Consider the following 20,290-nt stretch of genomic DNA (forward strand, 5'->3'; position numbering starts at 1 on the left):
ACAGAGCATCAGATTGGGGAAGAGCAGTGTGGTTTCAGAAGTGGTAGAGGATATGTGGATCAGGTGTTTGCTTTGAAGAATGTATGTGAGAAATACTTAGAAAAACAAATGGATTTGTATGTAGCATTTATGGATATGGAGAAGGCATATGATAAGAGTTGATAGAGTTGCTCTGTGGAAGGTATTAAGAATATATGGTGTGGGAGGAAAGTTGTTAGAAGCAGTGAAAAGTTTCTATCGAGGATGTAAGGCATGTGTACGTGTAGGAAGAGAGGAAAGTGATTGGTTCCCAGTGAATGTAGGTTTGCGGCAGGGGTGTGTGATTTCTCCATGGTTGTTTAATTTGTTTATGGATGGGGTTGTTAGGGAGGTGAATGCAAGAGTTTTGGAAAGAGGGGCAAGTATGCAGTCTGTTGTGGATGAGAGAGCTTGGGAAGTGAGTCAGTTGTTCGCTGATGATACAGCGCTGGTGGCTGATTCACGTGAGAAACTGCAGAAGCTGGTGACTGAGTTTGGTATAGTGTGTAAAAGAAGAAAGTTAAGAGTAAATGTGAATAAGAGCAAGGTGAATAAGTAGGGTTGAGGGTCAAGTCAATTGAGAGGTAAGTTTGAATGGAGAAAAACTGGAGGAAGTAAAGTGTTTTAGATATCTGGAAGTGGATCTGGCAGCGGATGGAACCATGGAAGCGGAAGTGAATCATAGGGTGGGGGAGGAGGCGAAAATTCTGGGAGCCTTGAAGAATGTTTGGGAGTCGAAAACATTATCTCAGAAAGCAAAAATGGGTATGTTTGAAGGAATAGTGGTTCCAACAATGTTGTATGGTTGCGAGGCGTGGGCTATGGATAGAGTGGTGCGCAGGAGGGTGGATGTGCTGGAAATGAGATGTTTGAGGACAATATGTGGTGTGAGGTGGTTTGATCGAGTAAGTAATGTAAGGGTAAGAGAGATGTGTGGAAATAAAAAGAGTGTTGTTGAGAGAGCAGAAGAGGGTGTTTTGAAATGGTTTGGTCACATGGAGAGAATGAGTGAGGAAAGATTGACCAAGAGGATATATGTGTCAGAGGTGGAGGGAACAAGGAGAAGTGGGAGACCAAATTGGAGGTGGAAAGATGGAGTGAAAAGATTTTGTGTGATCGGGGCCTGAACTTGCAGGAGGGGTTGAAGGCATGCAAGGAATAGAGTGAATTGGAACGATGTGGGATACCGGGGTCGACGTGCTATAATGGATTGAACCAGGTCATGTGAAGCGTCTGGGGTAAACCATGGAAAGTTTTGTGGGGCCTGGTTGTGGAAAGGGAGCTGTGGTTTCGGTGCATTATTACATGACAGCCAGAGACTGAGTGTGAACTAATGGGGCCTTTGTTGTCATTTCCTAGCACTACCTCGCACACATGAGGGGGAAGGGGGTTGTTATTTCATGTGTGGCTAGGTGGCAGTGGGAATAAATAAAGGCAGACATTATGAATTATGTACATGTGTATATATGTATATGTCTGTGTGTGTATATATATGTGTACATTGAGATGTATAAGGTATGTATATTTGCGTGTGTGGACATGTATGGATATACATGTGTATATGGGTGGGTTGGGCCATTCTTTCGTCTGTTTCCTTGCGCTACCTCGCTAATGCGGGAGACAGCAACAAAGCAAAATAATAAAATAATATTATTATTATTATTATTATTATTATTATTATTATTATTATTATTATCATTATCATTGTTATTATTATTTATTAATTTATTTATTTACGTTTATTTATTATACTTAATCGCTGTTTCCCGCATTAGCGAGGTCGCGCAAGGAAAGAGACGAGGAATGGCCCAACCCTCCCACATACACATGTATATACATAAATGCCCACACACGCACATATACGTACATATATATTTCAACGTATACATACATATACATACACAGACATGTACATATATACGCATGTACATATTCATACTTGCTGTCTTCATCCATTCCCGTCGCAACCCCGCCACACATGAAATAGCGTCCCCTTCTCCCCTCCAGTGAGGTCATACCAGGAAAAGACAAAAAGGCCACATTTGTCCACACTCAGTCCCTAGCTGTCATAGTAATGCTTTGAAACCACAGCTCCCTTTCCACATCCCGGCCCCACAGACCTTTCCTGGTTTTACCCGATGCTTCACATGCCCTTGTTCTATCCACTGACGCCACATCGACCCTGGTATACCACATCGTTCCAATTCACTCTACTTCTTGCATGCCTTTCACCCACCTTTATGTTCAGGCCCCAATCGCTTAAAAATGTTTTTCACTTCATCCTTCCACTTCCAATTTGGTCTCCCACTTCTCCTTGTTTCATCCACCCCTGACACATACATCCTCTTTGACAATCTTTTCTCACCCATTCTCTCCATGTTTCCAAACCATTTCAACACACCCTCTTCTGCTCTTTCATCCACACTGTTTTGCTTGATTGCTGTTTCCTGCGACAGCAAGGTATTGCTAGGAAACAGACAGAGAAAGAATGGCCCATCCACTCATATACACATAAATGCCCATACATGCTCATATACATTGTTACGAACTCCTGGCAAGAACGTCAGTTATATGTTACGATGCTATCCTAGCAGTGTTGTTATTTATATATGTTACACACACAAAATAATGCTATCTTAACGTTATGGGATGAAAGCAAACACCAGGATTAAATTTACATATAATGCAAGAAATAAGAGTACAAGATAACAAAAGCACATTGATCGGGTACAAACAACTTTCGTTAACACTTAACATTCAATATTCCACATTCTACATTCCAGGTAAGATTTCAAACTAGATCTCTTTCCTATATGACAGGTTATAATACATCATTACACTCAGACCTGACATGACACAGTATTACATCTTACAATCTAGGGCAGCAGTGGCTACGGGATTCAAGACAAGGAAAGCCTACATTACCTTTCCTTGGGTGTGACTGCTGAAAGAATCGGCTGCTGGATGTTGTTGTTGTTGTTAAGATCATCAGCCCGAGATGAGCCTTTGCCTGTTGGCAGCCCGTTCTCTGGTTTCTAGTCTTGATTTATTCTCTCTTGGGAGGTGGGAATTCCCTTATGGTCAGTAGTAGGTGTCCCATATGGTTTCTTTGAATCTTCTGGAGTAGTGAGGCCGTTGGTAGTGCATGGTTTTCCTCACTGAAATCAGGGACTCTTTCACAGAGAGTTTGTGTCACTTGACAGTCCAGCATGTAGTGTTCCAGTCGGTGCATTGACGGCTCCTGGCAGTAGAAGCAGTCCTTGATGACGCCGTCAGTTCTTTGCCAGCTGTATTTGTACCCCAATTGTAGACTGTGTAGATTGATTAGGGTATTCCTGGTTATGTCCCAGTCGTTTTATGGTGGCTCCAATGACGTGGCCACCATGTACATCTTGAGTGAAATGGATCCGAAGCCTTGCTGCATTTTGTAGCTTGGGCTTCATTTTTTGCAAGCTCACTGGAACATGCACCTGGATGTTATTGAAGCGTGTAGCTGCTTTAGCTGCCTCGTATGCCGTCTCATTTTCCTCGATCCCCACGGGACTGGGGATCCAGTGTATGGTGATGGGACGTCCATTTTGCTACAGCTCTTATTATAGTTGAGCGAGGATCGAGGTGACAAGCTTGATGTTGTCCTTTTGGTGGCTGTGTTGCAGCGCTTGCACTGATGACTTGGAGTCCGTGTGTATTATCACGGGCTTCGAGTGCGAAGTGGCTGCATGTTCCAGGGCTTTGGAGATGGCTGTTAGCTCCGTTTGTTGTGTGGAGCAGCCATTTGACATAGCCTCCAGAGGCAATTATGACCTTGTGTGTGGAAGGCCGCTCCCGACCTTCCCTCATCTATCTGGTCCACTAATTCGTCTGTGAAGTATGCCACAGCTCCAGCAGGCATTTCAGTGGCCATGGCTATCAGACTCAGTCCTCTAATATCTTCCTGGTGGAGGCTAGACTTTTTGTCTCCTAATGCTTTGACTGCGAAGGTGGCTGGTGAAGGGTCTCATGGAGGTGGTAAACTATACCGATGGTGTGGTACTTCTTCCATCTGCAGTATGGATGTCTCCGCTCGGTAGGCGTGGATGATATTGGCCGCCATGTGCGACCAAGAGTTTCCTCTCGCGTCCTTTGGTGTCTGTGAAGGGCGGCCCGGATTTTGACTTTCGTGGTTGAGGGCTTGCTCGACCTGTAGATCTTGGCTATTCCACATGGGAGCTCCCAGTATGGTCCTGAGAGCGTTGTTTTGGATGAGCTCCATGTTGGTCACCTAGTCATCCCTCAGGCCAATGAGTGCTGGAGTAAAGTGGTTTACCAGCGATCTGATGGCGGCAGTGTAGTAGGTCCTGAGCACCTCTTTATTTGCCCCAGCGGCTGGGCTAGTTAGCGACCTCATTAGGTTTTCTGTCAGAGATACTGAAGCTGCGTCCTGAAGCTGAGTTTGTGGTCAAACCACGGTCCAAGACTCTGATGGGTGTTGGCCTAGGTTACCAACGTTCCCTGAAGGGAGAGCATCCTGTCTGGTCTTGTGGAGCAGAGGGCCATTGCCCTTGTCTTGTTTGGGCTCGTCTTGAGCCCCAGTCGGTTGCACTCATTTTCAGTCAGCTTAAGCGCATGTTGGGCGTTATTGACTCTCCTGCGCCCTCGCACTATCAGCTGGAGATCATCAGCGTAGCAGAGGAGTTTAACTGTAGGCCTAAAGGGGAGCTTCACAAGGTTCTCCATCAGGATATTGAAGAGTGTTGGACTGAGGATGCCTCTTTGTGGGGTGCCATTCTCGAGGGGCTTGTATGACAAGGCGACTTTTTGGAATCTTACTCGTTCCTGGCGATGCATCAGGTAGTCCTGGATCCACCTGATGAGCCTGCCCAGGACTCGCTTCTCAGGTACAGTCTCTAGTATCACCAGCGGACTGGAGAGCTCGAAGGCTATTTTGTAGATCCAAGAAGATTACTATAGCCGGTTTGCTGTCAATAATGGTTAGTATCTCCGCTATGTTGGTAGCTGTCCCAATGTTTTCTGTGTAGGCGAAGATATGGGGATGCATGGGGCCGACTTTCCACCGGAGCCTGTTGAGAAGCACCCTATAGGCCGTCTTGGCAATGCAGCTGTGGAGGGAGATGGATCGTGGTTTCTCTGGTTCTCTGGGCTTGGGAATGGGCTGGATGTCTGCCTTTTTCCATTCCAGTGGAAGTTTCTGTGCTGTCCACGAGGCGTTGATGGCCTGCAGTAGTGCCTCGTGTCCAGCTTCTCCGGCGTGGCACAGCATGGAATAGGTTATTCTGTCGGCCCCTGGTGCCATGTCCCTGCTCCGTTTCATCGCCTTTTCCAATTCTTGTTTCGTGAATCCCTGTCCGTTGTGCCTTGCCTGCTGCTTGCCTTCCTTATGCGTGCTGTCCTCCCCTGTTTAAGTCTTTTCTGTGTATGTTCCGCCTTTTTGGGTAGGTTGTTTGTGGCTGCTCGCAGCCTCTGGTTGGTGCCTGATCAAAGTGTTTTCTGTATACCTTGTACCCACTAAAGTGGAAGCTGTGGTGTCCTGGGAGGAGGGTCTCTTGAAGGAGTATGATGTCTAGACCTTCACTTTCCGCTGCTGCATGGAGGAGGTGTTTTATTCCTTATTCCCTGGATGTTCCAGAAGAGGATCCTAAAGGAGTTGGCGGTCTGTTTGGTGGATGGAGGGGGCGCAGGCTTGGTGGCGTGCACCCTCTTGATTCACTTGGGGCAGCCCGAGTTCCACGTATGGTTTTTCCCCTGGCAGTTGGTGCATTTGGGAGATACCTTTTCGCCCTGTTTCAGCTTGGTGAGGCACAGTTCCGTGTTGTGGCTCTTTACACATATGACGCATATGTCCTTGTTTGAGCCCCTTGACTGGTGGTGCCCAAATCTCTGGCAGTGGTAGCATCTCAGGGGTTCCGGAACATAAGGCCGCACCTCGTATCTGTCCCAGACTTTCAAATCGATGTGGCTCGGAGTTGGGCCTAATGGGTTATCATAACCTGCCGAGTCTGGACGGTCTTGTCTGTGAGCGGAGTGCAGTGCTCCGCCTTCAGAACCTTGGGGTGGTTTTCTATGGGATCCAGGGGCAGTTCTCTGGGGTACTTGAGTACCACCGATTTCGTTTCCCTCATGGCCGAGTCTAATTTGGTAGCAACGGATGAGTCCTTTAGAAGGACATCCAGGGCGTTGGCTGAGGAGGCATCCTTGGGTGAGGAATCATCTTCCCCTTGAGGTTGGGCCTCACAGAGAATCTGGCATTTGGCAGCTTTTTCTCCGGGCTGGAAATGGTCTCATAGGCCGTTGTTGCTTCTGTGGTCGCGATCTGGAACTTGGGAAGCGCCGGAGTTGAGCTTGTGGAGGCGGTGGAGTTGGTCGTCGTGGAGTCGGTGGAGTTGGTCGTCGTGGAGGCGGTGGAGTTGGTTGTCGTTGTGGCGGTGGTGTTGGTCGTTGGTGTGACGGTTGAGACACTTAGGGCCTCTTGGGAAACGTCGTTTCCCGAGGAGTTACGGCGGCGTTTCATATCTCGTTTTCTGTTCACAACAGGGATCCATCCCTGTTTGTCGGCAGTGTCGGTGACGGTGGGGTGGTCGAAGACTGAGTCGATGATCCCAGCATCAGCCGCGTTCACAGAAGGGGCGCCGACGCTCGCCTCTGGAGCTTCCTTGCGGGGATCCCAGTTCCCTCTATACTCCTGACGTCGGAGGTGGGGTCCCAGTTTGGGGAGCCTGAGCTCTCCATACTGGCCAGTCGGGTGATGCGCTCGACCAGCTGGGGCCGTTGTTGGGATGATGTTGTTCATGTTAAGATCGTTGGGCCTGTTGGTCCGAGATGGGCCTTTGCCTGTTGGCAGCCCGTCTCTGGTTTCTAGTCTTGATTTATTCTCTCTTGGGAGGTGGGAATTCCCTTATGGTCAGTAGTAGGTGTCCCATATGGTTTCTTTGAATCTTCTGGAGTAGTGAGGCCGTTGGTAGTGCATGGTTTTCCTCACTGAAATCAGGGACTCTTTCACAGAGAGTTTGTGTCACTTGACAGTCCAGCATGTAGTGTTCCAGTCGGTGCATTGACGGCTCCTGGCAGTAGAAGCAGTCCTTGATGACGCCGTCAGTTCTTTGCCAGCTGTATTTGTACCCCAATTGTAGACTGTGTAGATTGATTAGGGTATTCCTGGTTATGTCCCAGTCGTTTTATGGTGGCTCCAATGACGTGGCCACCATGTACATCTTGAGTGAAATGGATCCGAAGCCTTGCTGCATTTTGTAGCTTGGGCTTCATTTTTTGCAAGCTCACTGGAACATGCACCTGGATGTTATTGAAGCGTGTAGCTGCTTTAGCTGCCTCGTATGCCGTCTCATTTTCCTCGATCCCCACGGGACTGGGGATCCAGTGTATGGTGATGGGACGTCCATTTTGCTACAGCTCTTATTATAGTTGAGCGAGGATCGAGGTGACAAGCTTGATGTTGTCCTTTTGGTGGCTGTGTTGCAGCGCTTGCACTGATGACTTGGAGTCCGTGTGTATTATCACGGGCTTCGAGTGCGAAGTGGCTGCATGTTCCAGGGCTTTGGAGATGGCTGTTAGCTCCGTTTGTTGTGTGGAGCAGCCATTTGACATAGCCTCCAGAGGCAATTATGACCTTGTGTGTGGAAGGCCGCTCCCGACCTTCCCTCATCTGTCTGGTCCACTAATTCGTCTGTGAAGTATGCCACAGCTCCAGCAGGCATTTCAGTGGCCATGGCTATCAGACTCAGTCCTCTAATATCTTCCTGGTGGAGGCTAGACTTTTTGTCTCCTAATGCTTTGACTGCGAAGGTGGCTGGTGAAGGGTCTCATGGAGGTGGTAAACTATACCGATGGTGTGGTACTTCTTCCATCTGCAGTATGGATGTCTCCGCTCGGTAGGCGTGGATGATATTGGCCGCCATGTGCGACCAAGAGTTTCCTCTCGCGTCCTTTGGTGTCTGTGAAGGGCGGCCCGGATTTTGACTTTCGTGGTTGAGGGCTTGCTCGACCTGTAGATCTTGGCTACATGGGAGCTCCCAGTATGGTCCTGAGAGCGTTGTTTTGGATGAGCTCCATGTTGGTCACCTAGTCATCCCTCAGGCCAATGAGTGCTGGAGTAAAGTGGTTTACCAGCGATCTGATGGCGGCAGTGTAGTAGGTCCTGAGCACCTCTATATTTGCCCCAGCGGCTGGGCTAGTTAGCGACCTCATTAGGTTTTCTGTCAGAGATACTGAAGCTGCGTCCTGAAGCTGAGTTTGTGGTCAAACCACGGTCCAAGACTCTGATGGGTGTTGGCCTAGGTTACCAACGTTCCCTGAAGGGAGAGCATCCTGTCTGGTCTTGTGGAGCAGAGGGCCATTGCCCTTGTCTTGTTTGGGCTCGTCTTGAGCCCCAGTCGGTTGCACTCATTTTCAGTCAGCTTAAGCGCATGTTGGGCGTTATTGACTCTCCTGCGCCCTCGCACTATCAGCTGGAGATCATCAGCGTAGCAGAGGAGTTTAACTGTAGGCCTAAAGGGGAGCTTCACAAGGTTCTCCATCAGGATATTGAAGAGTGTTGGACTGAGGATGCCTCTTTGTGGGGTGCCATTCTCGAGGGGCTTGTATGACAAGGCGACTTTTTGGAATCTTACTCGTTCCTGGCGATGCATCAGGTAGTCCTGGATCCACCTGATGAGCCTGCCCAGGACTCGCTTCTCAGGTACAGTCTCTAGTATCACCAGCGGACTGGAGAGCTCGAAGGCTATTTTGTAGATCCAAGAAGATTACTATAGCCGGTTTGCTGTCAATAATGGTTAGTATCTCCGCTATGTTGGTAGCTGTCCCAATGTTTTCTGTGTAGGCGAAGATATGGGGATGCATGGGGCCGACTTTCCACCGGAGCCTGTTGAGAAGCACCCTATAGGCCGTCTTGGCAATGCAGCTGTGGAGGGAGATGGATCGTGGTTTCTCTGGTTCTCTGGGCTTGGGAATGGGCTGGATGTCTGCCTTTTTCCATTCCAGTGGAAGTTTCTGTGCTGTCCACGAGGCGTTGATGGCCTGCAGTAGTGCCTCGTGTCCAGCTTCTCCGGCGTGGCACAGCATGGAATAGGTTATTCTGTCGGCCCCTGGTGCCATGTCCCTGCTCCGTTTCATCGCCTTTTCCAATTCTTGTTTCGTGAATCCCTGTCCGTTGTGCCTTGCCTGCTGCTTGCCTTCCTTATGCGTGCTGTCCTCCCCTGTTTAAGTCTTTTCTGTGTATGTTCCGCCTTTTTGGGTAGGTTGTTTGTGGCTGCTCGCAGCCTCTGGTTGGTGCCTGATCAAAGTGTTTTCTGTATACCTTGTACCCACTAAAGTGGAAGCTGTGGTGTCCTGGGAGGAGGGTCTCTTGAAGGAGTATGATGTCTAGACCTTCACTTTCCGCTGCTGCATGGAGGAGGTGTTTTATTCCTTATTCCCTGGATGTTCCAGAAGAGGATCCTAAAGGAGTTGGCGGTCTGTTTGGTGGATGGAGGGGGCGCAGGCTTGGTGGCGTGCACCCTCTTGATTCACTTGGGGCAGCCCGAGTTCCACGTATGGTTTTTCCCCTGGCAGTTGGTGCATTTGGGAGATACCTTTTCGCCCTGTTTCAGCTTGGTGAGGCACAGTTCCGTGTTGTGGCTCTTTACACATATGACGCATATGTCCTTGTTTGAGCCCCTTGACTGGTGGTGCCCAAATCTCTGGCAGTGGTAGCATCTCAGGGGTTCCGGAACATAAGGCCGCACCTCGTATCTGTCCCAGACTTTCAAATCGATGTGGCTCGGAGTTGGGCCTAATGGGTTATCATAACCTGCCGAGTCTGGACGGTCTTGTCTGTGAGCGGAGTGCAGTGCTCCGCCTTCAGAACCTTGGGGTGGTTTTCTATGGGATCCAGGGGCAGTTCTCTGGGGTACTTGAGTACCACCGATTTCGTTTCCCTCATGGCCGAGTCTAATTTGGTAGCAACGGATGAGTCCTTTAGAAGGACATCCAGGGCGTTGGCTGAGGAGGCATCCTTGGGTGAGGAATCATCTTCCCCTTGAGGTTGGGCCTCACAGAGAATCTGGCATTTGGCAGCTTTTTCTCCGGGCTGGAAATGGTCTCATAGGCCGTTGTTGCTTCTGTGGTCGCGATCTGGAACTTGGGAAGCGCCGGAGTTGAGCTTGTGGAGGCGGTGGAGTTGGTCGTCGTGGAGTCGGTGGAGTTGGTCGTCGTGGAGGCGGTGGAGTTGGTTGTCGTTGTGGCGGTGGTGTTGGTCGTTGGTGTGACGGTTGAGACACTTAGGGCCTCTTGGGAAACGTCGTTTCCCGAGGAGTTACGGCGGCGTTTCATATCTCGTTTTCTGTTCACAACAGGGATCCATCCCTGTTTGTCGGCAGTGTCGGTGACGGTGGGGTGGTCGAAGACTGAGTCGATGATCCCAGCATCAGCCGCGTTCACAGAAGGGGCGCCGACGCTCGCCTCTGGAGCTTCCTTGCGGGGATCCCAGTTCCCTCTATACTCCTGACGTCGGAGGTGGGGTCCCAGTTTGGGGAGCCTGAGCTCTCCATACTGGCCAGTCGGGTGATGCGCTCGACCAGCTGGGGCCGTTGTTGGGATGATGTTGTTCATGTTAAGATCGTTGGGCCTGTTGGTCCGACATGGGCCTTTGCCTGTTGGCGGCCCGTCCCCTGGTTTCTAGTCTTGATTTATTCTCTCTTGGGAGGTGGGAATTCCCTTATGGTCTGTAGTAGGTGTCCCATATGGTTTCTTTGAATCCTTTGAAGTAGTGAGGCCGTTGGTAGTATGTGGTTTTTCTCACTGAAATCAAGGACTCTTTCACAGAGAGTTTGTGTCACTTGACAGTCCAGCATGTAGTGTTCCAATCAGTGCATTGACGGCTCCTGGCAGTAGACGCAGTCCTTGATGACGCCGTCAGTTCTTTGCCAGCTGCATTTGTACCCCAGTCGTAGACGGCGTAGATTGATTAGGGTATTCCTGCTCATGTCTCTGTCGTTATATGGTGGCTCCAATGACGTGGCCACCGTGTACCACTTGACTGACATGGATCCAGAGCCTTGCTGCTTTTTGTAGCTGGTGCTTCATTTGATGCAGGCCCACTGGAACATGCACCTGGATGTTATTGAAGCGTGTGGCTGCTTTAGCTGCCTCGTCTGCTGCCTCATTTCCCTCGATCCCCACTGGACTGGGGATCCAGTGTATGGTGACGGGACGTCCCTTTCGCTGCAGCTCTTGGAGTTGAGCGAGGATTGATGTGACGAGCTTGATGTTGTCCTATGGGTGGCTGTGTTGCAGCGCTTGCATTGATGACTTGTGTGTATTATCACGGGCTTCGAGTGTGAGGTGGATGCATGTTCCAGGGCTTTGGAGATGGCTGAGAGCTCCGTTTGTAGTGTGGAGCAGCTATTTGACAGCCTCCAGAGGCGAGTATGACCTTGTGTGTGGAAGGCCGCTCCCGACCTTCCCTCATCTGTCTGGTTCACTGATCCGTCTGTGAAGTATGCCACAGTTCCAGCAGGCATTTCAGTGGCCATGGCTATCAGACTCAGTCTTCTAATATCTTCCTGGTGGAGGCTAGAATTTTTGTCTCCTAATGCTTTGACCACGAAGGTGGCTGGTGAAGGGTCTCATGGAGGTGGTAAACTATTCTGATGGTGTGGTACTTCCGTTTGCAGTATGGATGTCTCCACTCGGTAGACGTGGATGATATTGGCCGCCACGTGCGACCAGGAGGTTCCTCTCGTCCTTTCGTGTCTGTGAAGGGCGGCCCGGATTTTGACTTTCATGGTTGAGGGCTTGCTCAACCTGCAGATCTTGGCTAGGGTCGACTTTGTTATCTATTTGACTCTTGCTGCGAGTGGTGGCAGTCGAGTTTCCATCCGCAGGTTGCAGATCCTGGTCCACATGGGAGCTTCCAGCATGGTCCGGAGAGCATTATTTTGGATGAGCTCCATGTTGGTCACCTGGTCATCCCTCAGGCCAATGAGTGCTGGAGCACAGTGGTCTACCAGCGATCTGATGGCGGCAGTGTAGTAGGTCCTGAGCACCTCCATATTTGCCACAGCGGCTGGGATAGTCAGCGACCTCATTAGGGTTTCTCTGTTTCTCGTTTTCTGTTGGAGATACTGAAGCTGCATCCTGAAGTTGAGTTTTTGGTCAAACCACACTCCAAGACACTGGTGGGTGTCGGCCTAGGTTACCAACGTTCCCTGAAGGGAGAGCATCCTGTCTGGTCTCGTGGAGCAGAGGGCCATCGCCCTTGTCTTGTTTGGGTTCATCTTGAGCCCCAGTCGGTTGCACTCATTTTCAGTCAGCTTATGCGCATGTTGGGCGTTATTGACTCTCCTGCGCCCTCGCACTATCAGCTGGAGATCATCAGCGTAGCAGAGGAGTTTAACTGTAGGCCTGAAGGGAAGCTTCACAAGGTTCTTCATCAGGATGTTGAAGAGTGTTGGGTTGAGGATGCCTCCTTGTGGGGTGCCATTCTCGAGGGGCTTGTATGACGAGGCGACTCCTTGGAATTATACTCGTTCCTGGCGATGCATCAGGTAGTCCTGGATCCACCTGATGACCCTGCCCTGGACTCCCTTCTCAGCTACAGTCTGTGGTATCGCCAGCGGACTGGAAAGCTTGAAGGCTTTTTCTAGATCCAAGAAGACTACTATAGCCGGTTTGCTGTCAATAATGGTTAGTATCTCCGCTATGTTGGTAGCTGTCCCAATGTTTTCTGTGTAGGCGAAGATATGGGGATGCATGGGGCCGACTTTCCACCGGAGCCTGTTGAGAAGCACCCTATAGGCCGTCTTGGCAATGCAGCTGTGGAGGGAGATGGATCGTGGTTTCTCTGGTTCTCTGGGCTTGGGAATGGGCTGGATGTCTGCCTTTTTCCATTCCAGTGGAAGTTTCTGTGCTGTCCACGAGGCGTTGATGACCTGCAGTAGTGCCTAATGTCCAGCTTCTGCGGCGTGGCGCAGCATGGAATAGGTTATTCTGTCGGCCCCTGATGCCATGTCCCTGCTCCGTTTCATCACCTTTTCCAATTCTTGTTTAGTGAATCCCTGTCCGTTGTGTCTTGCCTGCTGCTGTCCTCCCCTGTTTAAGTCTTTTCTGTGCATCTTCCGCCTGTGTGGGTAGGTTGTTTGTGGCTGTTTGCTTGGAAAAGAAACCCGCAAGCCTCTCTGCCTCCTCTCTGGGACTGGGGTGGGCTGGTTGTGGCGGTAGCGTCATGCCAGATGCTCTCTTGATCTGGGCCCACATCCTGCTGAGGGAGGTGTGCGCGTTCAGCTCGGAGCATCATTTGAGCCAGCTTGCTCTCCTGATGCTTCTGGTCTCTTCTCTGGTGTGCCGGATTGTGTCCTGTAAGAGGTGTCTTTTTGCATCGCTGGGGTGTTTTCTATAGTTCTTTCTAGCCCTGTTGACCCTGTTGTTGAGTTTCTTCACTCTGCTGCAACAGTACCAATGGTCTTGGTGTTGTCTGGCTGAAGGCTTGGTCTTGGGGATGGCCAGATCTGCAGCCTCCTGAAGGGCTTGGGATAGTTCCGCGTGAAATCAATTTACGTCCGTGAAAGTGATTCCAACCTGCTGTTGTTGCTTCTCTTGCCAGGCTTGAGTATTGTTTCTGAAGAGCTCCCACTTGGCGCTTTCGGTATTGTACCTCCATCTCGGTGGTGGAGGCGAAGGGAGCTTGTTGACCGATAGAGTGGTCAGTGTGGCAAAATGGTCGCTGGTGAGTGAAGGGTGCAGCTGCCAGCGAGCTCAGTCAAGAAGTGGGAGAGGAAGGCAAGATCGAGCCTCCTTCCCCTTATTTGAATTGGGTTGCCGTTGTTGAGGAGGGTAATATTAGGCGGGTCAAGCATTGAGTGGGAGAGGTGCAGCCCGTCTTTATTGGTGGTGCTTGCTGAATTGAGGAAGGGATGATGAGTGTTGAAATCTGCTACCAGCGTGGTGTTGTGCGCAGCCAATGTAAATAATTCCCTGACATCTAGAGAGCCCCTCTGGCTCATGTAGATGTTATAGATGATGATGGCACAGTCTTGCAGGGTGACTTTTATGGCATACGCTTCAACCTCCTGGCCACAAGGCATCAGGTGCTCGACTTCTATGCTTGGAATGTGTGACCTGACTAGGATCATGCATCCCCTGGTCGGTGCCTGATCAAAGTGTTTTCTGTACCCCTTGTACCCACTAAAGCGGAAGCTGTGGTGTCCTGGGAGGAGGGTCTCTTGTAGGAGTATGATGTCTAGACCTTCACTTTGCGCTGCTGCATGGAGGAGGTGTGTTTTATTCCTTATTCCCTGGATGTTCCAATGGAGGATCCTAAGGAAGGTGCTGCTCTCCAATTGTGAGCTGGACCTTGTTGGGTTTTCATGGTCAGGGGGTTCCAGCTCTGTGACCAACTGTATGAGGTCCATCTCCTCGACTTCTTGTCGGGGTTTTTCGTTGACCTTCTCTTGGCGGAGTACGGTTAGGTGGACTTCGATGGGCCTCTGGGTTTTCCCTTGCTTGCGGCTGCGGTTGTTCTCTCTCTTGGGGGTGGAGTGCACTCGGTCGTAACTTGTATCTGCTCCGGCACGGGTGTGAGGTCTTTGGTTGGTAGGGGGGCTGTGGGTAGGCTGACTGGAGTGTAGACTGTAGGGTTGTTGACTGAAGCGGGGACTGTGGCCACTTGCCCAAGTACGCTCCCCATCACGGCGGAGAGCTGGGTTGCCTGGATCTTGTGGCCTAGCAGTGTTGCCAGACCTTCCGCGAAGTCGCTCAGGACCTTGCTTAGGTCTGACACGTGGATCATGCCACTCGGGATCGGCCGTTCGTTCTTCGCCGATGTCTTGGGTGGCGCAGGCAGTCTCTCCTGTGTGGCAGTTGGGGGACGACTTGGGGAGTGCAGGGAAGTGTTCTGCATTCCGTGGGGCCGGGGGCTGCTGCTTCTGCTGGCCCCAAACGAAGGTGCCTGGGTGGGTGGGGGGGGGGGGGTGTCTGACATGCGGTGGCGGTCCGTTTGGTGGATGGAGGGGGTGCAGGTTTGGTGGCGTGCACCCTCTTGGTTCGCTCGGGGCAGCCCGGGTTCCACGTAAGGTGTTTCCCCTGGCAGTTGGTGCATTTGGGAGATACCTTTTTGCCCTGTTTCAGCTTGGTGAGGCACAGTTCCGTGTTGTGGCTCTTTGCACATATGGCGCATACGTCCTTGTTTGAGCCCCTTGACTGGTGGTGCCCAAATTTCTGGCAGCGGTAGCATCTCAGGGGTTCCGGAACATAAGGCCGCACCTCGTATCTGTCCCAGACTTTCAAATCGATGTGGCTCGGAGTTGGGCCTAATGGGTTATTATAACCTGCTGAGTCTGGACGGTCTTGTCTGTGAGCGGAGTGCAGCGCTCCGCCTTCAGAACCTTGGGGTGGTTTTCTATGGGATCCAGGGGCAATTCTCTGGGGTACTTGAGTACCACCGATTTCGTTTCCTTCACGGCCGGGTCCAATTTCGTGGCAGCGGTTGAGTCCTTTTTTTTCGCATGTACCCTCAACTTTCTCCTTTCATAGTTGACGGTGTATTTCTAAGACAAAACCAAGGTGATGGAATGGTAAAATAAAAAAGTGCCTGTCTTCTAAGAAAGTATCTCATAAGTGACTCAGAGAATGCAATAACCAACATGATAGCATAAGGTATGTAAATTGGGGTGTTGTGGCTAACTTTTCAACTGTAGCAATTCTGGTAGTCCGACCAAGCACGACTCCACAATTTAAATTCGCGGAGAGAAGTGTTAGACGTGAGCTTGTGAGGCAGGGCTGGTGGTAGCGAGGCGTGTCGTCAGTGGCACTCATCGGCGGCCTGCTGTTGCAGCACTCGACGCTCATCGACAGCCTGTTGAGCAGCGAGCTGTTGCTGCTGAAGCTGTCGAGCGGCGATCTGTTTTGGGGCCTCCATCATGGCTGCCATATCTCCAACGCTGATGTGCTGGCGGCCCTTTACTCCCTCAACTCTGAACTTACCCGACAACTACTCCCCCCTTGCTTGCTTCTGTTGCCGGGCATGGCAACGCTGGTTGTGAGGACAGTTCTTCACAGGTGTCCGGGAAACACGTTAACAATACGTGTTCCTGAGTCATACAGGGACAAAGCGTCAACCTGGGGCTGTTAAGATCAGAGCGAGCGATACCTGGATAGGTCACGGCAGACCACAGACAGTCACTGACGCCCAGGGCAGACGGATGGCACAGGGAATGCAAGTCTGCAGAGCGTGGAGATGGGCAGTAACGGCCTCCTACAGATATATGCTGGCAATGTTTTGCGTCACTGTGTCAGTCTTATTACACTAATCCGTAACCCTACTCTGCGCCATGTAGGAATGGTGAAAAACACACTGGTGAAGACGTGACACTGAGTTCATTAAACTAGATACACAGGTGACTTCAGGGAGACACGAGCGAGCGTATTGACTCACCGAGAACTTACCACTTCTGACGACAGACTGCACGACACTGAGACGAGTGTGATTCATTACATATTTACGTGTGCAGGTATATGAGATATAGTATACATAAGGGTGCACAACATAAACTTCCTCCACCGGTAAGTGTAGTTATACACAGTAAGAAAAACGAAAAGGCAAGCTGCAGTATGAATTCTGCTTAACTGCAAAAGGTAAATGAGGAAAAAGACGGGTGTAATACTCTTTGGTGACGTAAACCAAGTAAGCAGTGAAAAAGGACGAAAAACAATCTTGGTTTCATGGGAAAAGCCTTCGAATTTAAGACCAGGGAAATCATCCTCATTCTACAATTCATTTGTTCATCCACAATTTGAATATTGAGTTCAGTTTTGTTCACCCTACCAAAAAAAAAAAAAAGCATATCGTTGAACAGCCAAGATGATTCCCGGACTGAGAAACAAATCTTACGGAATGAGATTATACAATTTGAATATATTCTAACAAAGAGAAAGTTAATAGGTGATCCAATACAATAATGCAAGTTGATCGAATGATTTGATGATCTCTATCTGTCAAAATACCCAAGACTTCATTCGTCTTATTTTACTAGTATTAATGGAACCTCCAGCGCTTGGCTTATGAACCTAGATTTTATAATCCAGTCGTAGTAATGGGTACAAACTCATGAGCAAACGATTTACCTTGAACGAGGCGAAGTGGTATTTCTTCAACAGGATTGCCAACATATAGAACGATTTGCCGAGTAGAGCCGTTGAAAACTGCCATGATTACGTTTAGGAAAAATCCTAATAGATATTTCACTTCAAGTCCACGACTTGCGCCCCCACAGTCAAAATAACAATAGGTTATTTTCTTTGAATTATCTGTATGCCATTTAACTTTTACTAAACTTTTCTGTGGGTTTCTGTTATCTTCCACTATCACAAACAGCCTCGATTGTACCCAATGATCTGTTGCTGTTTGTATTCCTTTAAGTATCAAAAGATGTTACACTGTTTTCAGTAATTCTGTATAAAGACTGATGGTGTGTCTTTTGGAGAAACATACTGGACAAGCATGATAAATTAACCTTGATTACATTTAATGTAATGTCCATCCCCCATGGGCATTAAAAACCTGAATCCTTGTGAGAACAAAGTGGATGAGATTTCTGCAGGTTCTAGGGTGGCGACGAAGGCTGTCCAATATGTTGTGTGTTGTGTTCATGATACCTTGTCAGTTCCTTACTTCACCTATGATCCATTCCTAGCACATAGTTGCCGACAGGTTCTCAATAGGGTTCATGTCGCTCCCTTTCGTGGGCAATCCAAGATGTGAATTTCCGGATAGACACTAAACCACTAACACAGTTCTGTACTTTTGTGTATTGGGCATTTTTCCTGCACTTGCTTGACGACATTTGGCTCTGCCATGACCATGGCATGTAAAGAAGGAAGAACGTCCTCTAATATTTCAATGTATGTATTTTGTTAATGTGACCGTCACTTTCTCCCAGCTCACTAGGCCCTTGTCTCCACATCCATCCCCAAAATGGCGCTTGCACTCTGCCATTGCGCTGAAACTTGGGAGATATTTTCAGAATTGTAACGAGTATTGCGAGAGCGCCTGCACAGCACAGGAAAAAGATAATTACCTGTAAAGATTACTTGTTTCCAGTGTTCTTTTCCCAGTCATAAATGCTGCAGGGCAAATCCAAGACGTTTCTCCCTATGTGCTTGGATTAGTTTCTCTTTATAAAGGAAGGTGTGAGTGTAGATTTTTTCCTGGAGAGGGCTTATCTTGGTGCGTGGATGACACTGCAGCTGTAGCTGACGGGTCATGTGGACAGCAGACGTCATGGGCCTGTCTTGCACTACCTGCCACATCCGTTTATCCTCCTCACACGTGCACTGGAGTCGTCCACTGTGGTTCCGCCCGTACCGAGCCCTCCTCCTGCCATCTTCTTATCCACCGCCACACGTTGCTTTGAGAAGGCCGTTTCGGTAGCAGTTCTGCCCACTAGTGTCCTGAGCTCCCGCATTCCAATTATGCTGGGCCGGCTGGTGATGACATCAACAGCAATAGTGTGGCAGGCCATTTATAGGTTAACGGAAAACTTCCCGTTATTTAGTGATGAGTTTGAATGGAGAAGATTTAAAGGAAGTGAAGTGTTTTAGATAACTGGGAATAGACATATCAGCAAATAGAATAATGGAAGTAGAAGTGTCATACCGTGGGTGAGGGGGTGAAGGTTCTGGGAGCGGTGAAGAATGTGTGGAGAGAGAGAACGTTATTACTTAGGCCAGAATTGGGTATGTTTGAAGTGTACAGTAGTCCCAACAATATCATATTGATACGAGGCGTGGGCTATAGATTTGGTTGTGGAGGGTGGATGTGATGAAGATGAACTGTTTGAGGACAATGTGTGGTTTGATCGAATAAGTAATGAAAGGGTAAGAGAGAGGTGTGGTGATAAAAAGTGGTTGAGAAAGCTGAAAAGGGTGTGCTGCAGTGATTTGGACATACGGAGAGAATGAATGAGAAGAGGTTGACAAAAAGGATATATGTGTCAGAGATGGAGGGAAGAAGGAGAACCAGGAGACTAAATTGGAAATGTAAAGATGGAGTGAAAAAGATTTTGAGAGATTGGAGCATGGACATACTGGAGGGAGAAAGGCGTGCATGGGATAGAGTGAATTAGAACGATTTAGTATACTGGGTCGATGGGGTGTCAGTGGACTGATCCAGGGCATGGGAAGCATCTGGGGTAAACCATGGAAAGGTGGGTGGTATCGCATTCCCACCAAAATCTTTAAGCCTTAAGGCCTGTCTACACGAGCGGGCCTGATCGGCGGCTTTGCCCGTTAAGGGCAAATTCTGGCGGGCCTGCCCGTGAATGTTGTCCAAACGACCGAAGTGATGAACAGCCGGGCCTGCCCGACGATGTTGCCAGTAGCGGGTGGAGTACGGTACGAGAACCATGGTGCCTAGCATTGTCAAGAAAAAGATTTTGTGCTCTATGATAATAGCTTTGTGTCTCAAGAAGAAAAAGAAAAGGATATGGTGTAAAGATTGGTTAAAGAAAAGAAGTATGTTTGGAAGCACTGCAACAATACTTCATGAACTACAAAGTAGTGAGGAACACGACTTCAGAAATTACCTGAGGATGAGTGTAAGCACTTTTTACATCTTGTTATCAAAGGTGGAGCCATACATAGTGAAGAAAGACACAGTTATGAGAAACAGCATTACAGCAGAAGCTCGTCTGGAAGCAACTCTGCGATTTTTAGCAAGTGGGTCTACTTATTCAGCTTCACATTCCATAAACATGGATTCTTACGATAAAGGTCAATCAAAGTACTAGTAAGTGCTTTAGACCAAAAAATTGTTGGTGGCTCACTAGAGTTACCCTGAGCTGCCATCGTTAAATGTTCACTGTGCTACTATGCCGTGGGACGTGGGATGAAGGCCCGCTGTGGGTTCACGATATTATCTTGCGTCTAGCAGGGTAGAAACTCCAGCTACCGGGCACCAGCTCTGATTTCGCTCGGCGGGCTTTCGGGCAATTTGATCGTTTGCCCGTCAAATATGCCCGTTAACGGGCAAGCCCGCCGATCAGGCCCGCTCGTGTAGACAGGCCTTTAGGGAGAGCAACCTACCCCAGACTGGTCACAGAAAGGAAATATTAAACGAACGGGGAACACGACAATGACTAGCTAGCATCACCCTGATGTAGAATGTTTACGTCACCACAGAGTAAAAAAAGGGAATATGGTGAACGTGCAACTAGTTATACAAGTGCCTTTATACTCGATTCATAACGTTGTTGTGGAAGAATTATGAGGTAAGTAGTTCTAGGTTATG

The 20,290-nt window shown here is 49.3% G+C and overlaps 3 protein-coding genes across 3 annotated transcripts; all 3 read right to left on the reverse strand.

Annotated features, from left to right (window-relative positions):
• Positions 1-4,491: 4,491 nt before the first annotated feature.
• Positions 4,492-4,845, reverse strand: LOC139752250 (uncharacterized). Its single transcript, XM_071668283.1, has one exon. The coding sequence runs from the start codon at positions 4,843-4,845 to the stop codon at positions 4,492-4,494; it is 354 nt and encodes a 117-aa protein (XP_071524384.1).
• Positions 4,846-4,891: 46 nt separating this feature from the next.
• On the reverse strand, positions 4,892-5,311 carry LOC139752251 (uncharacterized). Its single transcript, XM_071668284.1, has one exon. The coding sequence runs from the start codon at positions 5,309-5,311 to the stop codon at positions 4,892-4,894; it is 420 nt and encodes a 139-aa protein (XP_071524385.1).
• Positions 5,312-8,703: 3,392 nt separating this feature from the next.
• On the reverse strand, positions 8,704-9,123 carry LOC139752253 (uncharacterized). Its single transcript, XM_071668285.1, has one exon. It carries the CDS (start codon positions 9,121-9,123, stop codon positions 8,704-8,706), a length of 420 nt encoding a protein of 139 aa, XP_071524386.1.
• Positions 9,124-20,290: the final 11,167 nt, after the last annotated feature.

Source organism: Panulirus ornatus, chromosome 12 (genome assembly GCF_036320965.1).
Source record: "Panulirus ornatus isolate Po-2019 chromosome 12, ASM3632096v1, whole genome shotgun sequence".
Taxonomy (NCBI): Eukaryota; Metazoa; Arthropoda; class Malacostraca; order Decapoda; family Palinuridae; genus Panulirus; species Panulirus ornatus.